The 22,911-nt window shown below is 39.1% G+C and overlaps 2 protein-coding genes across 3 annotated transcripts; both read right to left on the bottom strand.

Moving 5' to 3' along the window:
• Positions 1–385: 385 nt before the first annotated feature.
• LOC117450528 (guanine nucleotide-binding protein G(o) subunit alpha-like) lies at positions 386–10,277 on the bottom strand. Of its 2 annotated transcripts, XM_034088345.2 has the most exons (11): positions 10,159–10,245; positions 9,962–10,039; positions 9,514–9,643; positions 9,323–9,414; positions 9,114–9,206; positions 8,325–8,485; positions 6,315–6,443; positions 2,420–2,549; positions 2,214–2,285; positions 1,182–1,269; positions 386–703 (listed from the first exon to the last, which is right to left on the bottom strand). In XM_034088345.2, the coding sequence occupies exons 3-11, from the start codon at positions 9,635–9,637 to the stop codon at positions 513–515; spliced, it is 1,080 nt and encodes a 359-aa protein (XP_033944236.1). In that variant the 5' UTR covers positions 9,638–9,643; positions 9,962–10,039; positions 10,159–10,245; the 3' UTR covers positions 386–512. The 2 variants fall into 2 exon arrangements, with proteins under 2 accessions (XP_033944236.1, XP_033944235.1); XM_034088344.2 differs by lacking the exon at positions 9,962–10,039 and having other exon boundaries at positions 10,159–10,277.
• An 885-nt stretch (positions 10,278–11,162) lies between these two features.
• On the bottom strand, positions 11,163–20,709 carry LOC117451358 (ethanolamine-phosphate cytidylyltransferase-like). Its single transcript, XM_034089626.2, has 13 exons — positions 20,392–20,709; positions 16,150–16,238; positions 15,125–15,286; positions 14,922–14,988; positions 14,755–14,839; positions 14,632–14,673; positions 13,980–14,112; positions 13,706–13,788; positions 13,526–13,603; positions 13,356–13,421; positions 13,203–13,268; positions 13,000–13,088; positions 11,163–12,875 (listed from the first exon to the last, which is right to left on the bottom strand). Exons 1-13 carry the CDS (start codon positions 20,520–20,522, stop codon positions 12,761–12,763), a joined length of 1,206 nt encoding a protein of 401 aa, XP_033945517.1. The 5' UTR covers positions 20,523–20,709; the 3' UTR covers positions 11,163–12,760.
• Positions 20,710–22,911: the final 2,202 nt, after the last annotated feature.

The raw sequence follows: 22,911 nt of genomic DNA, 5'->3' as shown, positions 1-22,911 counted from the left end.
AAATGAATCATACTGCAGCCATGTGTTGAAATTACTGAATGCAAAACAAATCAGAACGTAATGATATTTTTCCTTCTCATCTACAAGAAATGTTGCAAACATGAATATGTCTTACATTCTGTATAATCAGCACAATAATTGTGGTCATGAATTCAATGTAGGGGGATTAAAAAAGCACTATAAGCGTAAGATTTAAACCAGGAAAACTCTGATTAAAGTTATAGTTTACATTCAAGTCAGTAAATAAATTGTGCTAAATATGGAGAACTAAAGCTGAATGGAGAAGAGATATTGTAAATAAATGGCTTTAAAAAAAATAGACCATGCGTATCAATACATATTTTTATTTAAAATGTACTAGGGAACGTTCAGCCTCATAATATTAAACATATTAGCTTCTTAAATAAATTATTTAAAATTGTGAAGAAAAAAAAAGTAAAAACATTTTTCCACAGGAAAACTAAATAAAGTTAACTTTAAAATGATTCACATCTCAGCAGCCTTCAGGAAACTTATAGCATCTGGACATCAGCTAGATTGGCCTTCATGACCTGATCTATGACCATGTGGAAGACCACCTGCACGTTGCAGGTGTCTGTGGCAGTGGTGTAGTGGTGGTACACGGGTTTGTCAGGACTGCTGTTACACGAGGAGAACATGGCGGTGATGTGGTGGGCTGCAGCATCCACGTCACCATCTGCTCCTGGAGGAGGATCAAGGAAAACAAAGGACAGATCTTGAGACCAACAGTGTTCGGTAAAGTGAAGAGTTCAAACTCCACTGATTCAGTCCGATTCATTAATATTGATAAAACAAGAACATGGCTAACAGTGATATTCTGTACAAAAGTTTTCCTCAATTCCCAAATAAAACATGATGCAAAGTTCACCTGTGAGTTGCTGCGACTGAGTCGAAAATATGTATGACCATGAAAGGGAAGAATAAATTATATACAAACAAAAAGAGGACTGTGTGTGAAGCCTCTGGCCAGGAGGAATTCTGATTACCCCACGGACAGAGGGGATGCTTCGACACATCCAGCAAAAAAATAAAGAGACCCACATACAACTAATTCCTAGAGGAATATAAGACTAGAAAATATGTCCAATGTGCCCACCAGAGTATTAAAAGTTGAGCTCTCACGTCATTCAAACTTGAAAAAGCCATCCTCGCCAACATACCTTTGTAACTAGAAAGGTAATATCTCAAGTGTCTTCCGGAGTGTAGGATCTTGTCCCGGAAAAGGTCAGTTTTGTTCATGAACAGAATCTGTAGGTGAGAGAGGAGCGATATACACCAAAAGTGTAAAGTTTAAATTAACAGTGTACACAACACTCTATAAAGGGCCCAGTACTGGCAGGAGGATTGTCTTCCATCATTCAACAGTATAACATCGGTACAATTCTGAAAAGCTGTTTCACAAGCATAACATTAGTTTGAAAATAAGAAATGAAAGCATCACCCTCATAAATAAAATATAATTCCCGTAGTGCTGTATACAAACAGAAATGTCAGGATACATCCTGTGTAATGAGGACATTGTGAATTTCTCCACTCACAAGGGACACGGTACATACATGCGTCCATAACATACATAGAAAGTACCCTGCGAGGCGTCAGCTAAAACCACACACACTCTATAACACTAATACACTGCAGGTGAACAGACTAGTCCATGGAGCAGTCCACGAAAACACAAGACTGTCACTAAAAACTGGATTCAGCATTACTGGAGTGTATGAAAGCACAACTTTGAAGTCCTAAACAGGGCTGTACGATAACCCTCCCCCTAAATGTCTCGAGTCAATCAAGTGCATATATAAGTGCTGCTGAGCAACAAGTCATTCGTGCTAAATAGCCCCAACAACTCATTAACAGGTAATCAAACTAAATGACAGTGTTAAACAGTGCTCACAGCCAACTTGCTAAACAGAAACCACATGCCCTACATCCCAATTAAATGTTGTTTGCCAATTATGCATGTCAATCCTAGCCAGTTTGTGTCCAGTCTGTTTGGCATGAAGGATTACTCAAAGCTCCACTCAGTGCTTCAGTCACCTCCAGAGAGTTAGATGAGCTTTAAAAAAACAGACCGTAAGAGCATAACACACAGGCAGAGGCAATAAACATAAAGCTCTTAAGTGAGGCCTTATTTTATTTTTAGCATACTGCCCTTTCAGAAAGCCATCGGAAATATGTGCAAATAAACTTACCAGTGAGGTGCTGCCAAAGACGGTGTTGGTGGAGATGGATGTAAAAAGTTCAAGACTCTCCTGCAGTCGATTCTAATAAAATAAAAAATATGGAAGGGAGAAACAGATACAATTGATGTAGTTTGCACCCAATTCGATTTGTATTCAGTGAATACAAAAAACAAAAAAACATTAGTATTATGGGATTAGTGTTTTTCCTAACATACCTCTGAAGGGTCCTTTGTCTGTGTCATATCATAGCTGCTGAGGGCCACGACAAACAGCACAACCTGAATACAGTCAAAGCAGCTTAGCCACTTCCTCCTCTCACTGCGCTGACCCCCGACGTCATACATCCTGCAATAAGCAAACACAATCCATCCATGTATTTTTTCTTTTAATGTTTATTTTATTAGCTTTTCTTTTTAATGACTGATTTTAAATTCCATTTTCTTAAATGTCTTTCATTTTTTGTAAAGCACTTTGAATTGCCTTGTGTTAAAAAGTGCTATATAAATAAACTTGCCTTGTCTATCATACAATGAGTTCCTTATGGTCACATAGACAACATGTGCAAGAACATAGAAAAAGTTTGATTCTTTGTGCATGACCATTTCCAAGAGACTGGTCAAATGAGCACATTATAATTAAGGAACAATAATAAAACACTTTATTTATACAGCACTTTTCAACAAAAAAAAGTTACAAAGTGATTTTTGTTCATAGTTTAAAAAGAAACCAAACATTTCAGGCCTACAATAACTTAAAAACATACAACTAACAAAATCATACAACTAACAAAACACCTTTTTTTCAAAATCCCTAAAAAGCTATATAAAAATGTAGTAAGTAAGTAATAACAAGACATGTTGGAAATAAAGCACTTTTTTTAAAGTGAAGTTTTGAGAAGAGATTTAAAAGATGTTTCCGATTTTGCAAGATCTTAGATAAGAGTTAATCGAAAAATAAAACGTTTAATCATAGGCAACATGACAAATGTTGAACAAATGACTCGATACAAAATTATAATGATAATCCAAACCCATTTCAAATATTGGGGCAATCCATTTCAAAAAGTGATCTTTCACAAAGTGAAGTGGAGGGTCTCGCTGACACAGGTAATGAGTTTCCATTTGGGCCAGACAGTCTCCAGGTGCATGATTGCAGTACTCATGTCAGAGGCAATGAAGCGTTTACTCCGGGGCGAGAGTCAGGGTTAACAAACTGGGGGACAACAAGCCTCAACTACGGCATTTGACGGCAGTAGTTTCTGCGTTAAAAAATAAAAAAGGTCCATGCTGTACAAAATAAGGCTTTTAAAGTTTTTCAGAGTTTTCTATGAAAGCAAAAACAGTCCTTGAAACGTATACAGGTCGGAATACGTGGGAAAATATCACTATTGAATTGAGCCATAAAGTGAAAACCACCTAGGGCAGGGGTCGGCAACAGGCGGACCGCGGTCCGGATCCGGACGCCGACCTATACGGACCTGAGCTATAATCAATACATTAATAGGGGATTTCCCGGCGATTTTTCGGCGCTTTTTTAACGCTGATTTGGGTGACTTGTGTAATTCGTGGAGAACCGAAGAGTTTTCGACTGACGGACAACTTCTCACTTCACAAAAGAAGAAGAAATATAGACCGCAAAAATAATTAAACAAGCGAGTACCTGTTTTTCCTGGCCAAGGACAGGTTCCTTGAACACAACACGAGCGTAACCTGTCTTCCGTGTCTTCACGTGGTATATGTCTCGTCTGAAAGGAGTGCTGAGCACCGGAACGCCGCTCCAGCCCTTAAAATATTGCATATAAGGATAATAATCCATAAGGAGCCGTACACATGCCGCAGTGTTTGCGTGGCTGTGTCTTTAGTTGTAAACACAGTGGCGATCTGTTGTTATTAGCATCTGGTTAGCTAGCTATGCTAACGAATTTAAAGAGCTTTTCTACAACCAGGTGGAAGAGAGCTATCTCCTGAGAGGCTCAAATATCCTCAGCTCAGTGAGGTTAAGGCACACCTTGATATGGTCATTATAGTTATTAATGAGACTAAATGAAAAACTGGTATAAAATACTATATGACAGTAACAAAAAAGTTGTTAAAAATAACAAGAATAGAGTTTAAAAGGGGAGTGATTTGTAAAATATCCAAAAAGAAAAATATGCTTACAGTTCTGTTTCATATGGATGTTGAGAGATGTATCCATAGATCTCTTAATGTTGCTCTCAAAGTGTACCAGATTGATGCTTTTAACTTCAATATTTTAAGCAAAGGTTGAGTTCAATAATTTGTACGACCCTCGGAGGATGTTGTAAAAATTGAAAGGAAAAAGGTTCCCCACCCCTGCTGTAAATAATAATAAAAACCCTTGATTTTTAACTTAAAGGTGGGGTAGGTAAGTTTCAGAAACCGGCTCGAGATACACTTTTTGTTATATTCCATGGAATGCTCTTAACATCCCGATAGCAATGAATAGCTTAAGTGCTTTGACAAAAAATCCATAAAAAAATGTCATCTGTAGAAGCCGTAATACTGTAAAAAGTACAACTTGACTCCATGTCAGCCCAGATTTACAAACTCCTGGCAGGACAAGCTCAATTCTCACACTGAATTTTAAAAAGTGAGTGGGGGACTGCAATATAAGAGGGAAAGAAAGAGAAACTTTGAAACTGTTCAATTGTTATGATGTGTAAAGACTGATATTGTTCTATAATCGGCTGAAACTATTAAGTCATGATGTGAAACGGTTAACAAAGAAAAAAAGGGACACTCACGCTGCTGCTACACTTTATTTATCTAAAATTAAGCACATATTTTCAAAAGCTATTTTATTTATTTTCTCCATTTTATTTGTAAATGCAGCCCGAGAGGAACATTACACATATCCACAGTATTTAATGTTAATTGACAATAAATTGTTGTTTTTAAATTGTACTTTATTTGATTGGCAGTCAGTTGTTGATTATGCAGACATTGATAAAGCTACAGGTCACTTCAATATATATCACACTAATTCATGAAGCAAGTTAGACATTTTGATGTTCCGGACCTTTGCATGGGGACATTTTCTCTAACTGGACCTCGTTGAATTTTAGTTGAAGACCCCTGACCTAAGGCATCCAGTAAGAGGTGTCCTTATTATGCTATGCTCGTTTTCAAGAACACAATATCTTCACTCTTCATCACTCAAGCACACAGTGGCTCCACAGTGTCACTTTTATTTTATTTCAAAAATACATCTTGATGACACACGATCTAAATTAAAGAGTGTTACAACATTGTCCAATTCTTTAACATCTCTTAAGTGAAGCATTGTGATGCAGTTCTAACCACGAAAAAGTGCAATATATATCAAGTCATTGACTGTATGGATTAGATTTATTATAACAAGCACACCGAATGCCTTCACAGCACACGGTGCAGGGAGAATCCTGATTGGTTGCTTACTCTGAAAACAAAAAGGTCCAAGGGGAAAGGAGGGTGACTTTTGTTGTATGTTTTATGTCTACACTTCCTTTACATGTGTGTTATTATTCCTGGAATAACCAGGCACAGTGAAGACATTAATATTTCATGTCTGAGTCTCAGGCAGCTGCCTCCCTCAGCTCAGGAGAGTTCAGCTTTATCAGCGACCCTTCAAGAGTTGGTGCTGAGGCTGAAGCTCCAGAGGCTCAACAAGCAGCTAGCTGCAGACAGCAGACATTGTATAGAGCGTACACCAACTCCGTGAACAGTGAAGGAACTCTGATGGAAAAGAACATTAAAGTCCTCAATAAACTAGAGTTTGGGTTTTTCTTTGTTAAACCGTTGGTTGGAAAACCAATGTGTCGCTGATTTCCGAAAAGTTATTTATTGGTGGATATTTCCATATCGAATTGTCACCAGTTTCAGTTCAAATTCCATTAAAGAGGTGTGAAATGTGCTTGGAGGAAAACAAACACAGCCACCATTTTGTCAAATGTACTTTTTTTGTTCAGTTACAATATTGTGAGATACAGGCGTATAAATTGGAACACCTCCTCTCTGGTTTGGGTTTTTACTTTCCAAAAACATAACCCTCTCATTAAGCTAAGAAGCTGCAACCACTGCTGGCTTTGCCTGCCAGTGTAGAAAGCCTTACCGGAAGATCACGTCATGAAGCTGAAACTGCGTCTCAATGATTCCACAGGTCCTCACTCTCACTCTCAGAACATCCGTCACCATAGGAACATATTTGGGAGAAATTATTCGACTCAGGTTCTCGAAGAAACTGCGGAGGGAAGAAAACGAAAGAAACTGCATCAACTAGTGAAGATCAAAAGTCAATTGTTAGGAGATGCACATCCAGTTTTTGCTTGTGTTACTCATTTTATACAAAGTCTGCTTAAAGGTGTTGGGGAGTATTACTGCCGGAAAAAAGTATTGTGCGACTCGAGAGGGAGCGGTTTGAAATCTGATTAATTCCCTCAAGTGATACACTTAAATGAAACCGACATACATTGTGTTTTTGATAGGCAAAACACGTGGATGAAAATAAAAAAGGTATAATATGTGTATCCTTATTTTTAGTTTTCCAGCTGTGCATAATGGGTTTGACAATGCTATGGGAGTGAAATGCTAGTTATGGAGCACAAATATGATATATAAAAAACTCTTCATTCAGAGAACTAATGTGTGCTGTAACCTGACCTGTCCACGAGATGTGAAGATCTAGCAGCAGGAAGGTTTGTTATGCTAGACCCTTGTTGTATAGATAAACATTTTAACATTGATTTAATACCACCAATTACAGATAAGTAAGAATGTCAGGTATTACAAAGTGAGACGTGTCCATTGGGTCATTTGTTGAATGAACCCTTCACATTCATGAAACCTTATAAATTAAAAGGTTTAAAACACAGATTATATCTATCGTTAATTCCCTGTAATTTCAAATTTCCTTCCAGCTACATTGAGTGTTCGGTTCATGCCAAAGCTAATGTCCAAGAAGTATTTTTACACGTTGACGTGCCCTCACGTCCTGGGGAAATCAAGTGTGTCACGATACGTATAATCCAATATTTCTGCAGGGGGAATCAGTGTGGGGTCCAGCAGAGTGAGAACACCGCAAGACAGCCAGCGGAGATTCATATCATCCTCCAGCAGCAAAACTAATCGAGTTCCGGTTATGTGTCCGTCACATCATTTCTGTCAGTCTGGTTAGCTGGAGTATCTTTTAATAAATAATTAAAATTGCCATTTAGCAAAAATGTGTCCACACTTCAGTTAATGTTCCACACTTCAGCTGATGACACAACACACTCACCAGAAGGATCTATGCAGAGTGGGAAGGTTTGGATTTCATGACACTCGCCGGTCGTTTCTTTTTTGATAAACAAATTGTAGGGCACAACTGCTGTAGGACACAGGTTATAAATAAAACAGTTCTGCTAGGATGTGTATTGGTGAGAATCTGGCAATTCGTATAATGATACTATTCAATTATATTGCAAGCAAGGTTGATATATATCGCCGTTTTCTCAAATCTAATTTTAGGAAAACTTTCTTAGTAAATACCTTGTTAACTAAACAGATTTTCTAGAAACAGCTTGGGTCCATGTACTTCCTGTCAGCTGATGTTACTCACTTACACTGCAACAGCTAAATGTATATATAAATGTAGTTTATGGGTTTCTTGCTCTGCAACAGGACATTAACTGGGACATATGTTGATTGTTTATAATTGTTAAATGGTGTATAAAGAACACAGTGAGATGTAATGTTGTAAAATACAGTTATATCAAAATATTTGAATTAGAAGCTAATGCTACTTCTATAGCATTCCCCCCTTACCCAACAGCTTCACACCTATGATGCCGTTTGACTCCTTTTCTCATTAAAGAAGACTCTTTAATATAGTCCGTTTCATCTTCTCCACCCTAATTCCCTATCTATCTGGATATCTGCAAACATTGCTTTTTAATTTGCTCCCAATTAGGCATCCCGATCCACAAATGTCACATGAATCATTTCCTGAAGACAAGGTTTTTTCAGCACCTGCTTTACTGTTGCTCTGTATTGATCAGGGGTGACAAGACACTTCTTACTGTGCAATTTCCCTTGACATTTCCACTGTCTGTCATAATTGGTCACTTAAGGTCATTCTACTCACTACAGTGCAGAGTCATTCAGCTCAAACTCGTAACCTCTGGCTGCAGCTGCCCGCACCCCTTGATCGGCCCAAAGTGCAGATATGGCATGAGCCACGAAAGGAAGCAGCTCGTCGTCGTCTCCCAAACACTGACTGCAGGACAAGATGGAGCGAGCATGCATCTGTAGTAAATGGGACAAAAAAGGTAATTAGATGACCCGATATACATTTACATTTGAAGTCAATGTCATTTTTTCTCCCCCAAATGTAAAAGTAATGTAATGCCTGAAGGTAAAACTGGACCAATATGTTGTGCCTTTCAAATCAAATCAAAATGTATTATAGCCCCAAATCACAAGAAATGCCTCAAAGGGCTGTACAAAGCAAACAAAAGCAAAGACAAAAACAAATTACAAAAGTCATAGCATAACAATTATATAAGTATTATACATCAACATAAGTATTACCATGGGATAAAAGCATGCAACTGAAGTGATGGTAATGATGAGCCGAAACTAGTTGATGGAAATTAGTTTAAAAGGAAGACAGATGCGAAGAGATGGTTTTTCAGTTTTCTTTTAAAGGAGTCAACGGAAATAGCTTTGCAGATCTGAAATGGAAGACTATTCCAAAGAAGAGGTGCTCAATATCTCATTTGTTCAATATCAGAAGTTATAATGACTACAATCTCTATCAATCATCTACTGACAAGTGTAGTATACAGATGAAGACTGACATCTAGTGTGACAAAGAGGCACTGCAAACAGACTTTGCAGGACTTTAATCTAAAACTGTGTCTTTATTCCTTACCTTGTTTTTCTTGTTAGCTAGGTTAATCCTCAGCATCCCCATTCCTCGAAGAACAAACTTCATAGAGGTCAGCAAATTGTCTAGTACCGCGGGCTGTGAAGGGAATGACAATCAAACTTTTCCCACATAATTCATGCGCTTCAAGTTGTTTGAGATTCAGGGTGTTACAATTAATGCTCATTTTCTTTTGATTTACAGCTCTCCAGTACCTTGAAACTCATGAGGTCCTGTTTGGAGAAGCCATGACTGTGGATAATCTTAATCTGTTTGATGAGGGTGCTTTTTCCGCTCTCTGCAGCTCCTACCACACAAACCAGATACATGATTTTACTTCAAAAGGCCAATAGGCCTCGAGGGAAACCTGATGCATTGCAGTAGTGTTTAAATGCTTTTAACTTACCAAGCATGAGGATTTTCACCACATTCATCTCAGTCCTTGCATGCTCAAAAATGTCTTGCTCTATTTTAGAGCTCCGCAGTTTAGCCTTTTTGCCCTCTTCTGTGATATCCGGGCACAATCCCATGCAGACCTGAGGAAGATTTTTTATTTGGATATGTATACCTTGGGACTACTTCTAAATAAAATACGAAACTAACTTAACACATTTGTAAATGACATTCCTCAAAAAAGAAGCATCAAGAAAATATTTTCTGGCACTCATATACATCATAAATGTAATCTATAAACTAGTTGGACTGCAGCAAGCAAGTTTGACTAGCTCAAAATAAGCTAACTAGCCTCCTTTAATGGTAGGCTATTTCGTTTATTTCTACTACATTTTGTGATGTAAAATTACATGTAAAAGACTCAGGAAATTCAATAAATGTGGAGCAGTAGTCAAACTTACATTTGAGAAAAAGTTATACTTGAACTGCTACCTGAAGTTTTACTCCATAGCTCAATTTAGATTGGAAGACAATTTACACTGTTAGGAAACCAAAACGTTTAAAGATGATTACTTTTGACCATGAACCTCTCATGGCTAGTTGTATCAGAAAGCATTCCATTTACAAATTAGTTGTACAATTTGATTAAATTCTCTACCTGCAGTGGGACTGGCAGTATATTTAGACAACAAAACATGACGGTGTCGTTTGAGTCACAGCCTGAACTGCCAACAGAGCTAGCAAGACACGGAAGGGCTAATTAGCTTAATTAGAGGAAAGTGTGCACAGCCTGTCTTTTAAAAGCAGAGCTACTCTGAAGAGGAAGAACACCTGTCCTTCAAAATAAGAGCATAATTTCACGTTAGGGCGCAGACGTCTAAATATACTAGAAAACGTACTGGGGCCCTGGGCACATGCATGGATGCCTTGTAGCCTACTTTTGATAGAGTATTATTTCTTTGCCGTTGCCTCTTTTACTTGAGTTAAAAAACAAAACAATACTAGCCTACTACTTCCACCACACTGCCTCATCAACCCAGTCTCACGGCATTTCGTGTTATAGTCACGAAATGTAATCTATTGATTCGTGTTCAAAAGCAATGTAATTCTATTGCCAATAGAAATACATTGCTTTTCGTTCTGTGTGACATGAATACAATCGGAAAATGGTGTCGGTGAACAGGAATCAATAGATTACATAATATTTCGTGACGATAACACGAAATGCCGTGAGGTTGGCCTCATACAGTACATTGCTTGCTGTAAAATCTCTCTAAATGTCACTAAAAGCATTGCAGTATGCTTGTTATATAAACAGCAGAGGCCAGCAAGAGATATGGTTCTGATTAAACAAACATTCACATTGATCATAATGCAGATGCACTTTTACACTCTTGGAAAAAGCTTTCAGATCTTTTCGGTGTACCAAGCAGCTACTGAAGAAAACTCCTCTTAATGGCCTGACATTTACCAACCTGTGTGACTTATATGATACAAAACGCAGAAAAAAACATCCTGATCAAATGTCCTTTTTGTGTCCAAAAATCCATGCTTTTTAACGTAGGCCTACTAAATAAAAAAATAAAAAAGTAAAACATTGAAGTGTACCTACAGTATAGCAAGACATGTTCTGTTTCAGGGGAAAAGGGATGACACATAGCCTTTCAGATTAAAGTGTTGTTATTACCAGCAATAGTATACTGTAGTCCAATCAGTTCCTAATCAACTGGGAGATCTCAATAGCACAATACATTATACTCTACACTGAATACATTCCAACATACATATTATTTTTTAACAATATGAAACCATCTATAGTATACAGTAGTTAATGGAGAAGGTGTGAGTAAAATATACATTTACAAAAAATATAGTATTTAATCGCATTTGATATAGAGACAGATGTTTGTTCAGGGCTCAATGACAGTAATATGTCTATTTTATGATAAAGTTAACATCACTGAGCATCTGTCATAGTTCTCTAGTTATACGAAGAAAACGAATTAATGATTAAAAGCAGTCTGTTAAAACTCTGTGGTGTTCTATTAGGATAAGGAGTGTTAAAAGAAAACATTACAATTCCACTCAAAAGGCCAGGCGTGCAAGTCTGGACAATGTGCTTTTTTGAGTTAAACTTTTCTGCTATAAAACTGAACAGTTCTGATGACTTTCTGAGCATTCAGTGCAGTCTGGAGAAAGGTCTGATATTTACATGAGGTCCCGGAAGAGTTTCAACAGCTTCTCACATTCAAACAACCCAAGTTAGATTCAGTGAAGCAATTCTCTAGTGTTTTTAGCATCATCCAGAGAGAGCCAGTAATCACTCTATAATATACAGTACATACAATTTATAAGTAAATCGATCAGATGTGGGTCTACACACATTGCTGGGTAGAAAGCAGCAACTGGTATTGATTAATCAAATCACTTCCTTGTTACAGTTTAATGCCTGCCCACATCTCAAGTCCACACACTTGCCCTTCATATGGTCCAAATCCCCTCATATTTCTGAAGGCAAAAAAAGGACATTTAGAGACACAGTTTTGTCTTTCTTGCTCCAACCTTTACAGTCCATAACCTCATAGTTTGTATATGTGACTGACATGAACATGTAATTGCATATGCCGAATATAATACACGCACGCACACACACACACACACACGCGTGCGCGCATGCACGCACACACACACACACACACACACACACACACACACACACACACACACACACACACACACACACACACACACACACACACACACACACACACACACACACACACACACACACACACACACACACAGTGTATACCTGATGATCACACAGCAGACTATATCCTCCTGGCTATAAACAGGCTGCCCTAAGGACTGCTGTTATCAGCCAGGATTGTTGTGCTGACGGTGTCATAACACATATAAGAGCTGATTTCATTGTACATGAGTTTAGATTAATTGTCAGTGTTATGTTGAGTTTAGATTAATTGCCAGTGTTATGTTGAGTTTAGATTAATTGTCAGTGTTATGTTGAGTTTAGATGAATTGTCAGTGTTATGTTGAGTTTAGATTCATTGTCAGTGTTATGTTGAGTTTAGATTAATTGTCAGTGTTATGTTGAGTTTAGATTCATTGTCAGTGTTATGTTGAGTTTAGATGAATTGTCAGTGTTATGTTGAGTTTAGATTCATTGTCAGTGTTATGTTGAGTTTAGATTCATTGTCAGTATGATAACACTTAGTCGATGGTGCTTGTTTAGAGCCTTCCTACACGACAGCCTGAGGTCTTTCTTTAGTTTTCTCCTCTTCTTGTCGCTTCATGGCCTGGATCACAGCAATCTCTTTGGCCTCTTTCTTCTGATTCCTTGCTTCAAATAGCAACCTGGATCCAAACAAATGAAATAGTTTATGCCGATTTAATAAGTGCCGATTTATTTAAACTAAGAACAATATGTTTTGACCTGTGTTTATAACATAAAATGGTCTATTTCTTCCGAGAAGTTCACCTGTTTTTAATTATTCTTTGCACAATGGCATCTGTGGTCAGGCTGTTCTCACTGTCAACAGTCCGCAGGATTTCTTTTCTCCTCGGCTCCTGGAAATGAAGGAAATTAATGCCATATGAATGTGATTCATCATGTGTGCAGATCATAGTATTTCATAAAGATGTTTTTAAAAAAGCTAGATGTGACTGTGATTGGACTCTTACAGCATTAGGGTCGGATCCATCTTTGTCAGGATATATTACTGTCTTCCCATGGCATACAATATCCACCTGCATGGGGACAAATAGGTTGCTGTTTTATTTATCCTTAATTGAAGAGAATATAGTGATGAGGATACTGTAATTGCTTGTATTCACCTTGAAATGGTCCAGTAAATCTTTTGTGACTGCAAAGGGCGCACCAATCACCACTTCTGACACATACTGTAAGGACACAAAAATAAATTAGAAACCGATTGCACACAAATTGTTTGCAGATCAATAATAATTCTGCATTGCACTGTTTTGATGGTGGAAGAAGAACCTACTCGACAGGCCAGCACGCTGAGCGTTCTCTCATGGACATTCATAATGGGGTAGTTTTTCCCTTTGTAGCGGTTCACCTCCTGAAAAATATGAACAAAGAGAAAATGCAAAAGTGAAATGTCAACACTAGACTCAGGCAGGCAGTAAATGCAACATAAAGGTGAAAAGGCGAGGTGACTCACTTGATCAAAGTGCAACCCGACTATAATGTATGGCTTTTCTGCGAGCTTATGCACTGCTTCCAGGAAGTCCACATGGCCAATGTCTTAATGGGCACAAGTCAAGGACTAGGCATTTTTTTAAAAGCTAATGATTTTTCTAGCAACAAATCATAGAATTATGAATATTTTACACAATGTGTGCATGATACCACTAGTTCAGAAATGGCGGTGAGTTAAGTTTAATCAAAAAGTTCAGAAATCCAACAATATTTAGAGTGAGGTTCTTAAAAGATACGGAAGAGGTCAAAGGCTCCTGCCACGTAGATAATTGTGTCTCCGGGTTGGGGCTCTTGTCCTGAAGCAAACTGGATGATCTTCTGTGAAGTCTGCAGGAACTGAGACACCCCTGTCCAGGGACTGTGGCCCTTCTGACCATGTAATCCAGAAACAGGCACAATGAGTACAAGCAGTGTGCCAAAAATAATCACAACGCTACATTATCGCCACCTAGTGGTGCAAGTTTGCAATGTCACCTTTGCTTTATCGCTAACACAAGGCTGCCCCACAAATCCCCAGCACATTTATTCAACCATCGCCAAATTCTTAAATGTTCAAATGCAAAGTGACCCTCTACTGCCATCACACTATTTCAATCCCCAGCATGTTGACTCTAAGCTACTTGAACCATCCAGGAACAGAAGTGGCATTGACTGTTTTATTGGCAAGGCCTATAACTTGATTATAAAGTGGGTCCCCAGTAGAGGCCTTTGTGCAAGAATGGTTGACATCTGAACACATAGCCACTACTTGAATGACAAAACTGTTAAGTAAGAGGAAGATCAAAATAATTTAAAATATATTATTATTGAACGTTTGGTAGTAAGCTGAGGGTTTGATAATAACTAGTTGATGGCCTAACACAAGCTGTGAATATGTTTGGTACCTACCTTTCCAAAGTTGTCTGTGTGCTGCTGATAGTCTGAACTATCCTAAAGAAAGAAAGAAAGAGAGGTTGTATTAGACGTGTGCTGTTTAATAGGCGCATACAGAGAGAACAAGGTTGTACTCACAATGTTGCTGTGGTGTGCTTTGGTCATCAGTAGCATCCTGCCGACCAGATCTGTAGTTGAAACTCCCTGGGTTCTCTTACACTCCCTGGAACAACATAACACACAATGAAACACTCTCAGAGACACAGAGAGAGCGTCTTATTGAATCTCCTGCTAGGGGAACTCACCTGTACCGCCCTGACTTCTTCACCTCTTTGTATGTGTCTTTTCCATCAACTGTTAGTGTTATATCATCTGAAATAACAGCATTAATGACATATGTGTGTAGAAATGAATCAAGGACTGTTATATCAACTAATTACTTGGAAGTGTTTATGACTTTATTTGTTTTTATGTCTGAATGAGGACATGATATAGTGATATCCTGTACCTCCGTGCACACAGAAGTCACAGTTGTACTTGTCGAGGGTCTGGAGGGTGGTGACGTAAGGCGCTCCTTCCACAACCTCATCCACCCATTTGATGGCCCGCACCATCTTGTATCTTTCTGCCTGAGTGAAGACGGGAGGACCCTTGTGCTTCGCAATCTCACCTTGAAAACAAAACATGTACACGTTAAGGATACTGTTGGAAAAGAGAGACATAATGCCATAATGTATTATCACGTATGTAGTGGGATAGATTACTGATATCTGCTTGCACTGACTATGACATCATTCGGGTGTCTCACAGTTTCAGAAAAGGGTTCCATAGGAGGGTGAGGCAAAATCACTGAGTCGTTGAACTACTGTCAAAACTAGGTCAACAAAGCCAACTAACTTAATAATAATAATAACTTGAATTTATATAGCACCTTTCATAACCTCAAGGTCGCTTTACAAAGAAACTTGAGGAACATAAGCAGAGGCTACAGGTAGCATGGATCTCCAGACTCAGCAGATACAGGCTGAATCGTGCAAGAGAAGGGAGGGAGCTCCAGAGTTATTAAAACAGCATGTACAGATGAGCTAGACCTCAAAGGAATACTCCACCCTCAAAATGTTAATTTGTCAATCAGTGACTTATCATGTGTCCTTGCATTCTTGGAGAAAACGTTGTATCTTTCTGTCTAGCCTCCATGGTGAACAGAGAAGAACACATTTGTTCAGAACCTTTCACTCGACATGTGCACTTGTGTAACCCAACTGTTATTTATCCATTTAAATGAACAGTAGTTTTCAAACACACACTTTTTTCAACCTAAGTATTTTCCCTTGGATGGAATTAAAGATTTACTCCAATTGATGAAGACTGTATTTTAAATTTTTTTATTCAACATGTAGAATGCAGAGGTTTTCTTTACAAATGCAGGGTAACACACGGTGAGCAATTGAGATACAAATTATCCGTTTTGGTGTATTCCTTTAAAGAGAAGGCTTTAATTCAACAACTTAAGTCCATAGTTCTGAGTCTTACTATCTGTGTGTACTCCAACGATGAGGTAATCTCCCATGGCCTTGGCCTGTCGCAGCTGGTTGGAGTGGCCATAATGAACCATGTCATAGCTAGGAGGATAAGAAGATAAGATGTCACATTAAAGTTACAGCAAGGTAGCGAGTTACAGGAGCTGTAAGACAAAGCATGTCTTGAAATACAGTAATAAGGTAAGGTAGTTGCTATTTTTATCAAAATGAAAACACATTGCACAACTCTTTTTCAGTACACCATGCTTGATTCCAGTCAAACACATATGGAGAATGAAGCATTGTGGTGAGTTTAACACTGGTCTCAAAGTTAAAATCGGCAGCTTCTCTTTAACACTCAGATGAGTGTATGTAAGTACACCAACAAGGTGTTCTGACAACTTGCAGTAACTTTGACCAAAAGAAGAATCAAAACACTGCATAAATCAATAAAAAGAAATCACCAACTGATATGTATGCAACAGATCATGCTAAAACGCTGATATTCCTGATATTATCGACCCACCAATGTAATCATGTGGTCGGATAAAAGTCTAAACATATAAAAGGCAAAAGCAGTGTGTTTTTCCTCCCATCACACTCCACCCAGGCTATCATGGTACCATCTGTAGATAATTAGATTAGCACAGATTGTAGACGGAGATTGTAACATGGTAATCTAGCATAGTAATAGAAAACAGATGGGCACTAGCCTTCCATCACTGGTACTACTGCCAACAGCTGACATCAGTCGTTTTTCTCTCTGCTCTAATTAAACATGAACAAAGAAAGAGAGGAAAGTTCAATGACTGATGAAAGTGTCTCCAGGTGCCACTGAAGATGCATTGACTTTATTAAGATCTGACCACAGAGTCATTAAGTTACTGTAGCAACTATAACCATCAGCAATTCACTTGAAGATTCCCAATAATTAATTACAAAAAAATTGGCATCTGTGTAATTTAAGTACATTAAATTACACGTGAGCTCTCCCAGGAGTCAAGTGCAAAACACCACTATAAATAGCATTTTGAAGAATCAATAAGAAAACAGATGAGCACTGCCAGAGCTGCAGTATGTACACAGCCACAACAGTAACAGAAGCCCATGTGTTTTCAGCCCCAGGCTATGCTAATGAAAGACAGCATCTGTGGTGTCACTATACACAGCCTGACTGAAAACAGCCTGGACTGCACTTGAGTGTATTGTAACACAAACACAACCATTACTATGCTGCAGGGCTTGTCTATGCGATTCAGTATCGAATACTTGAAAAATACAAGAAGAGGCTTGTTTAGGAGGAAGCAAGATGTTCTGTGTGTGCTGTCAATGTGTGAAAATGGGATCCACGTGTTCAGGTCTGAGGGGATAGTGCAGGGTCGGCAGAATGTCAGGGGGAGCATTTGGAGGTGGATGAATAAGGAAACTTGGAGAACCAGACGGAGTTATATAAAACCAGGAGGCTGTTTCTGTGAGTGTTACACTAGCTGGATGCCCAATGTGTGTTACCGTATTCCTGTTGTATTTTTTAGCAGGGTTGGATCATGACTGTGGGATGATGAAATATTAATTAGCTTAGCCTGTTAACGGACACCTAAACAGCACCTCTCAAGAACAACACCAGACAGACACCTGTAGACACAGTGATAGAAACAAATGGGTGGGAAATACCTTTAAAGAGAGTATATTCTTGACATTTTGGTGAGGTTTTCAAGTCAAATTAAAGATTAAAATACCTGAAGAAAAACTAAAAGTAGAGTGTATTGTTTTTGTTTCTTTATTGAATCATTTGACCTTCACTGACGCTTTAAATAGCTCATGTTTGTATACACTCCCTCAGCTGAAACACAGTGGAAGTGGACCTTACACTCTAGTGATGAATACACTTGCCTTGATGATGCTTCTCTGAGAACTGATCTTTAGCCCCCATCACCTCTTTTCATTGTGACGAATCGTTGCTTTGTGCAGAGGAGAAGGGGCAGAGTCAAAGCTGTCTCAACAGATGAAGTGACTATGCTCTTCTCTTGGGACTTTTCCTAACATACTGCTGACAATGCTGGATGTCAGTAAGAGGGTGGTGTCCAGCAGGGCTTTGCGAAACAATGTGCTCAGTGGCGAGATATAATGGCCGTAGCAGGTGTGGGCCGGAGGGGTTGGAGTGGGTTAATGACAAGGGCTCTGTTGACATTGGCTCTCTTTGCATGCTCATCCCACCGGTTAATATTCTGGCATCCCAATTATTCTGCAACATTCCATCAAAGCAAAGACAGACAGCCCCACCTAAATAGCGGGAATTCTACTAGAGAAAGACACCATAATCCTGGTCTTCATGCACAGAAATTAAAAACATGTATTTTTCCACTGCACCATGGAGCCAGACTGTCCACCAGGGCTTGGTGTTTCTCACAGAGAAGGCAGTTCTAGAGCTGCAGCTCACAATTACTTTCACTATCAATTTATAGTTTTATGCATCGTAAAAATTGTGAACCATGCCTTTTATAATTTCAAATAAAAGGCATTCAATCACCTTGATTTTGACAGGCTGGAAACAGTGTCTCAATGAGTGATCGGTTGTCAAAATAGTTGGCAATACATTTCTAAAAAGTCTTTCAATATATCAGTTACTCTAAATTTGTGAGGTATATACAGCTGACACAATATCTGCTGTCCATCAAACCTGTTCAGTGTGTTCAGAATCATTAGGCATGTCCCTCACATGAAGAGTGGTCATGAATAAAGTTGGGCGATACATTGATGCTTAAATGTAAATAAATGTAGTCTAAAAAAACTATAATATTAGACATTTAGCTGGAGGAGCACAATAGAAAAAAGGTGTCTTTGTTTTTGGCATTTGATGTGATTGTTTTTCAACTGATGTGACCACAAGAGCAATTTCTGGTTAGCCTTGCCCTTCCCACAGCTGTGTTAACATTAATCACCTGTATTGCATTAAAGGCCGTGCCTGGTGCTCTGCGAGCGCCTTGCTCAACTCTATCATAATTGTTTTTATTCCATTACACTGCTGAAAGAAGACACCTTGTTTGTGGAGGTGTCATTATGTCTTCATGAAAGTAATACCTTGAATAGTCAAACTAAGTAGGTTCAGAGTGGAACTGGTAAACAAGTGATCTGAGGTGTATAGTGTGTTATTGTTCTGGGTTTGAACATCATAGTCTATCGATTGTAAATACATTTTCAAAGCAATTAAGTATGTATTTAAAAAATGTATGTGTACGTTATCATTCTGTGCGTGTAATATAAAAAGTTTGAGTTTGAAGAACAGATGTTACTAACAATGTTAACATTGTTATATTCAGTTATCACAGTGACAGTGAGCCAGCATGCAACATACCTGAACCCTGAAACTGAGAAATGGTGCATGCGCTGTAATTAATCTGGTTTTAAAATGTATAGAATTGATACAATCGGCAATATTTAGCAGTGAATTAAACTAATTTTGCTTTACCTATTTCATTGTATCACTAGCTTAACACCTCTGTGGCAGTATGACCTTCTTGGTTTTGTCCCAAAGTTTAGATCTGGATAATTATACGTTGTGAAGCTATCCTTAAGCTAACCCTATTTCCTACCAGTATTAGTCAGTTATTATGAGTTAAATTAATTCAATGAGAACAGTTTAGAGGATGAAACAGAGAAACATTTTGTGGCTACAGCCATTGATTGTTAGTATAACATATGTACAACTTTAGACATTTCGCCATCTTACTGGCAAAATGTGAATTGTGTTTTAATTTGTTTTTGTTTGCCTCTAAAATGGATTTGACAGACACTTGTATCTAAAGCACTTACTATACTATGTTATTTACAGCATACACATGGAGTATTCACATCGCTGGTCATAGTAAGGCTCCATCTACATGACAGTGTGATAAAATGCAGCAGTAAAGATCAATGTAAATCTGTCCTGAGGAGAACAATTGAGATATGATGGCCCAGTGGTCATTTAAAAAAAAGAGTAATGCAACGTGATAATACATCTTGATCCACATAGACTATGTGTATGGTCATTGCAACTCACATGATAGTATATTTAAAGGAAACTATTCAACTAAAAGTTGTGTGTAAACGGATGTCTCTGAAGAATGGAGCAGCAGTCATGTGAGAGCTGTGCAGCAGGCCTGTCCCGGCGGTGGATGATAAGCTGACACATTCATTCACACGGGCTCGATGCGCACGACTAACCAACGTTGTTACCATCTCCATCCCACCATCATTCATCCGGTAAATTACTCACCATCCGTCACACCACACCCGGATTCTTCTCCTCCTCTTCTCGGGACTGCAGGCTGCAGCTCCGGGGGTCGTCCCTGCGTCTTTCCCGGCTGCCGTGCTCACTTGGTGGTTGTGATGACCGTTTTTGATCATTGTGGTGAAGCTGGTGAGTGATAAATTAAAGTGCAACTGTATCCACAGAGCGAGCCCCTCCAGTTAAGATGGTGACAGTGTCAGTTGCGTCCCCCGTTTCAGTGCAGGACAGCCGGGTTGTGTGTCCGCAGCAGCAGCACCAGCGGCAGCAGTCGTGCGATGCGCCAACGCCTCCTCGACCCGCGACGCAACGACGCACGACGCGCTACGTCAAGTCGGCCGAAGAAAGCAGATACATCCCAAAGAAAAGGAAGTCCTGTTAATAAAAGTCCGTCCAACACATATTGGTCGTCACTGGTTTTATTTTGAAAAGACCGAACATGAAAATAATGTGTTCTTGATGGCAAGCTTGACGCAGGATGAATCGTACGATGAGTGGCCGGTGCAAGCAACCGACATGTTGTTACATAATAGCGGCGAATTTCCTCGGTCATGTGACAATATCTGGATTCCCACAGATATGGCAGGCTGTCTGCCAAAGCTGTCTTTGATGAGAGGCCAATGTTTGGTCTGTATGTTCAATTCAATTTTCTGCAAGTTACCCCTGTAACCCCCCTGTCCTTTAATCTTTAAGGTATTTAAACATGCTTTGACAAAAATAATTAGCCTATGGTGTTGGAGATAATCTTCCCTTTAGCTTCGTGGAAATGTATCAATAAGAATGATATAATAGCCTAATATAAAAGTAAAATTATGATTACAATATGTATTCATATAACTATACATGTATGTACATTACTACAACATTTGTGAATCTTATGTGAATGTATTGAATGCACTTTACTACTATTTCCACTTTCTGGTTGGATGCAAACACATTTCGTTGTGCAATGACAATAAAAGGTGAATGTAATCTAGTCTAATATAATAAATAAATGCATTTAAATGTATAAATAAAAATATAGGCCATACATAAACGCTTGCCAAATACATAATAGGCCTACATTTAATTAAACTAAACGTTCCAGTTTACATATGTTATGTGGAATCAATACAAATGATGCAACCCATCAGACCTGCAGGCTGCAGTGCATCTTTATTTTAATAAAGATTGCAGTGCTCACTATCCTCAGTCTGTGTAAAGATCATTTTGTGGTGTGTTTTATTTTAAGTGAAAGATGTGTGTTATAGTCCAGTACAACCATGCACTCAAAACGATGTTGAGCAATGCTTTAGTCGACAAAATCTGAACACATACCTTTACTGCATTGCTGTTATTAGTTTGTATAACATTGCACAGATATTCCAAATCCTAAAATCTCAATAAGGACCAGCCCTGTACTATAATAACAACATAATGTGTACATTTGGGTCATAGTTTCAAAATGCAACAAGTCGGGTGATAAATGACTTCCCGTTTGATAAAGATATGCATTGGAGGGGAAATCCTTCTGTTAGGAGTGTTTGGCGTCATCTTGTGGAAACACCCTGTTAAATCTCACATAGTATTTACACAGAGGCACCAGCAGAGGGAAACCCATACCCACGTATTGCCTATAAAGTGGGGCAAGGTTAACTTACTGCACACAAGCAGATATATTTAATATCCTGGTGTCTTCTGTCTCTCCCGTGCAGGAGTCCTTTATCTGGCTTGTAGGCGATGATTCTGAATTTGTAAAAAAGTGTTAAATAGGAGAATAAGAACCATTATGCTGATGTGATCAAGGAGAAATGCACTTCTCACCCAACACCTCTTATAAACCGACATGTCCTCCTCTGCTATGCTGACATTTGCAGAGCGGGGCCCCGTGCCAAGCTCTGGCAGGGTAGACGTGCTAAATGAACGTCCTTGCTGATGGGGATGGCAACATTAATTGTACAGCGGAGCTGCGATCTGAGAAGTGGGCCAGGCACCTGCTGCAGAAGTGGGTGAAGATGAAGAATGCTGTCCTAGATTGCCCACCAGCTTACCTTAACCCAACCCACCAAATTAATCAACTCTTCAGAGGCCATCCGGTTGTCTGGGGCAGGCATCCAGAGGAGGAGAGGAGCCTGTTTTTAAGGCACAGGTCACACAAACTTGTAGGAGCCACTTCAATTTAGGAGAAGGGGGGGGGGACAATACCACGCTGCATTGGTGCAGAGGCACTGGGGGTTAGACTTGCCCTGCAGGATGGAGGGGTAAGATTTAGCTCATCTTCAGCCATCTGTCTCTTTGTCTCCCCGTGTTCTCTCGAGATGTGTTTTGAATGTGCTGGGGTTGAAACGCTGCTGATGTTTGATGAGGTGCAAGGAGACAGAGGGGGTTTAGGAGGCCCACAGGGAGCACAGATGACTAACTCACTACACCTCCCAATCTAGGACAAGCACACCTAGACATCCTTCATGACTCTAATGTTTTACTCGTGTCGGGCCAAAAATACGTCCACTGAGGTTAGCCAAAGTGGGT

The sequence above is a fragment of the Pseudochaenichthys georgianus genome, chromosome 8, assembly GCF_902827115.2.
Source record: "Pseudochaenichthys georgianus chromosome 8, fPseGeo1.2, whole genome shotgun sequence".
NCBI lineage: Eukaryota > Metazoa > Chordata > Actinopteri > Perciformes > Channichthyidae > Pseudochaenichthys > Pseudochaenichthys georgianus.
Note: the sequence above shows the minus strand (reverse complement) of the source record. Positions and strands in the feature narration are given on the sequence as shown.

Bases quoted from the DNA above. Each gene is read 5' to 3' on its own strand.
- LOC117450528 (XM_034088344.2), bottom strand. From the start codon at position 10,197: ATGTTTTGTTGTCTAAATATACTGCCAGTCCCACTGCAG. The intron at 9,207-9,322 runs GTACTGGAGAGC...TTCCCTTCACAG, and splicing joins AGGACCTCATGAGTTTCAAG to CCCGCGGTACTAGACAATTT. The intron at 6,444-8,324 runs GTGAGTAGAATG...TTCCCTCCGCAG, and splicing joins CTGAATGACTCTGCACTGTA to TTTCTTCGAGAACCTGAGTC.
- LOC117451358 (XM_034089626.2), bottom strand. From the start codon at position 20,522: ATGATCAAAAACGGTCATCACAACCACCAAGTGAGCACGGCAGCCGGG. The intron at 13,422-13,525 runs GTAGGTTCTTCT...GTGTCCTTACAG, and splicing joins TCAGCGTGCTGGCCTGTCGA to TATGTGTCAGAAGTGGTGAT. The intron at 13,269-13,355 runs GTGAATACAAGC...GTCCCCATGCAG, and splicing joins ATTTACTGGACCATTTCAAG to GTGGATATTGTATGCCATGG.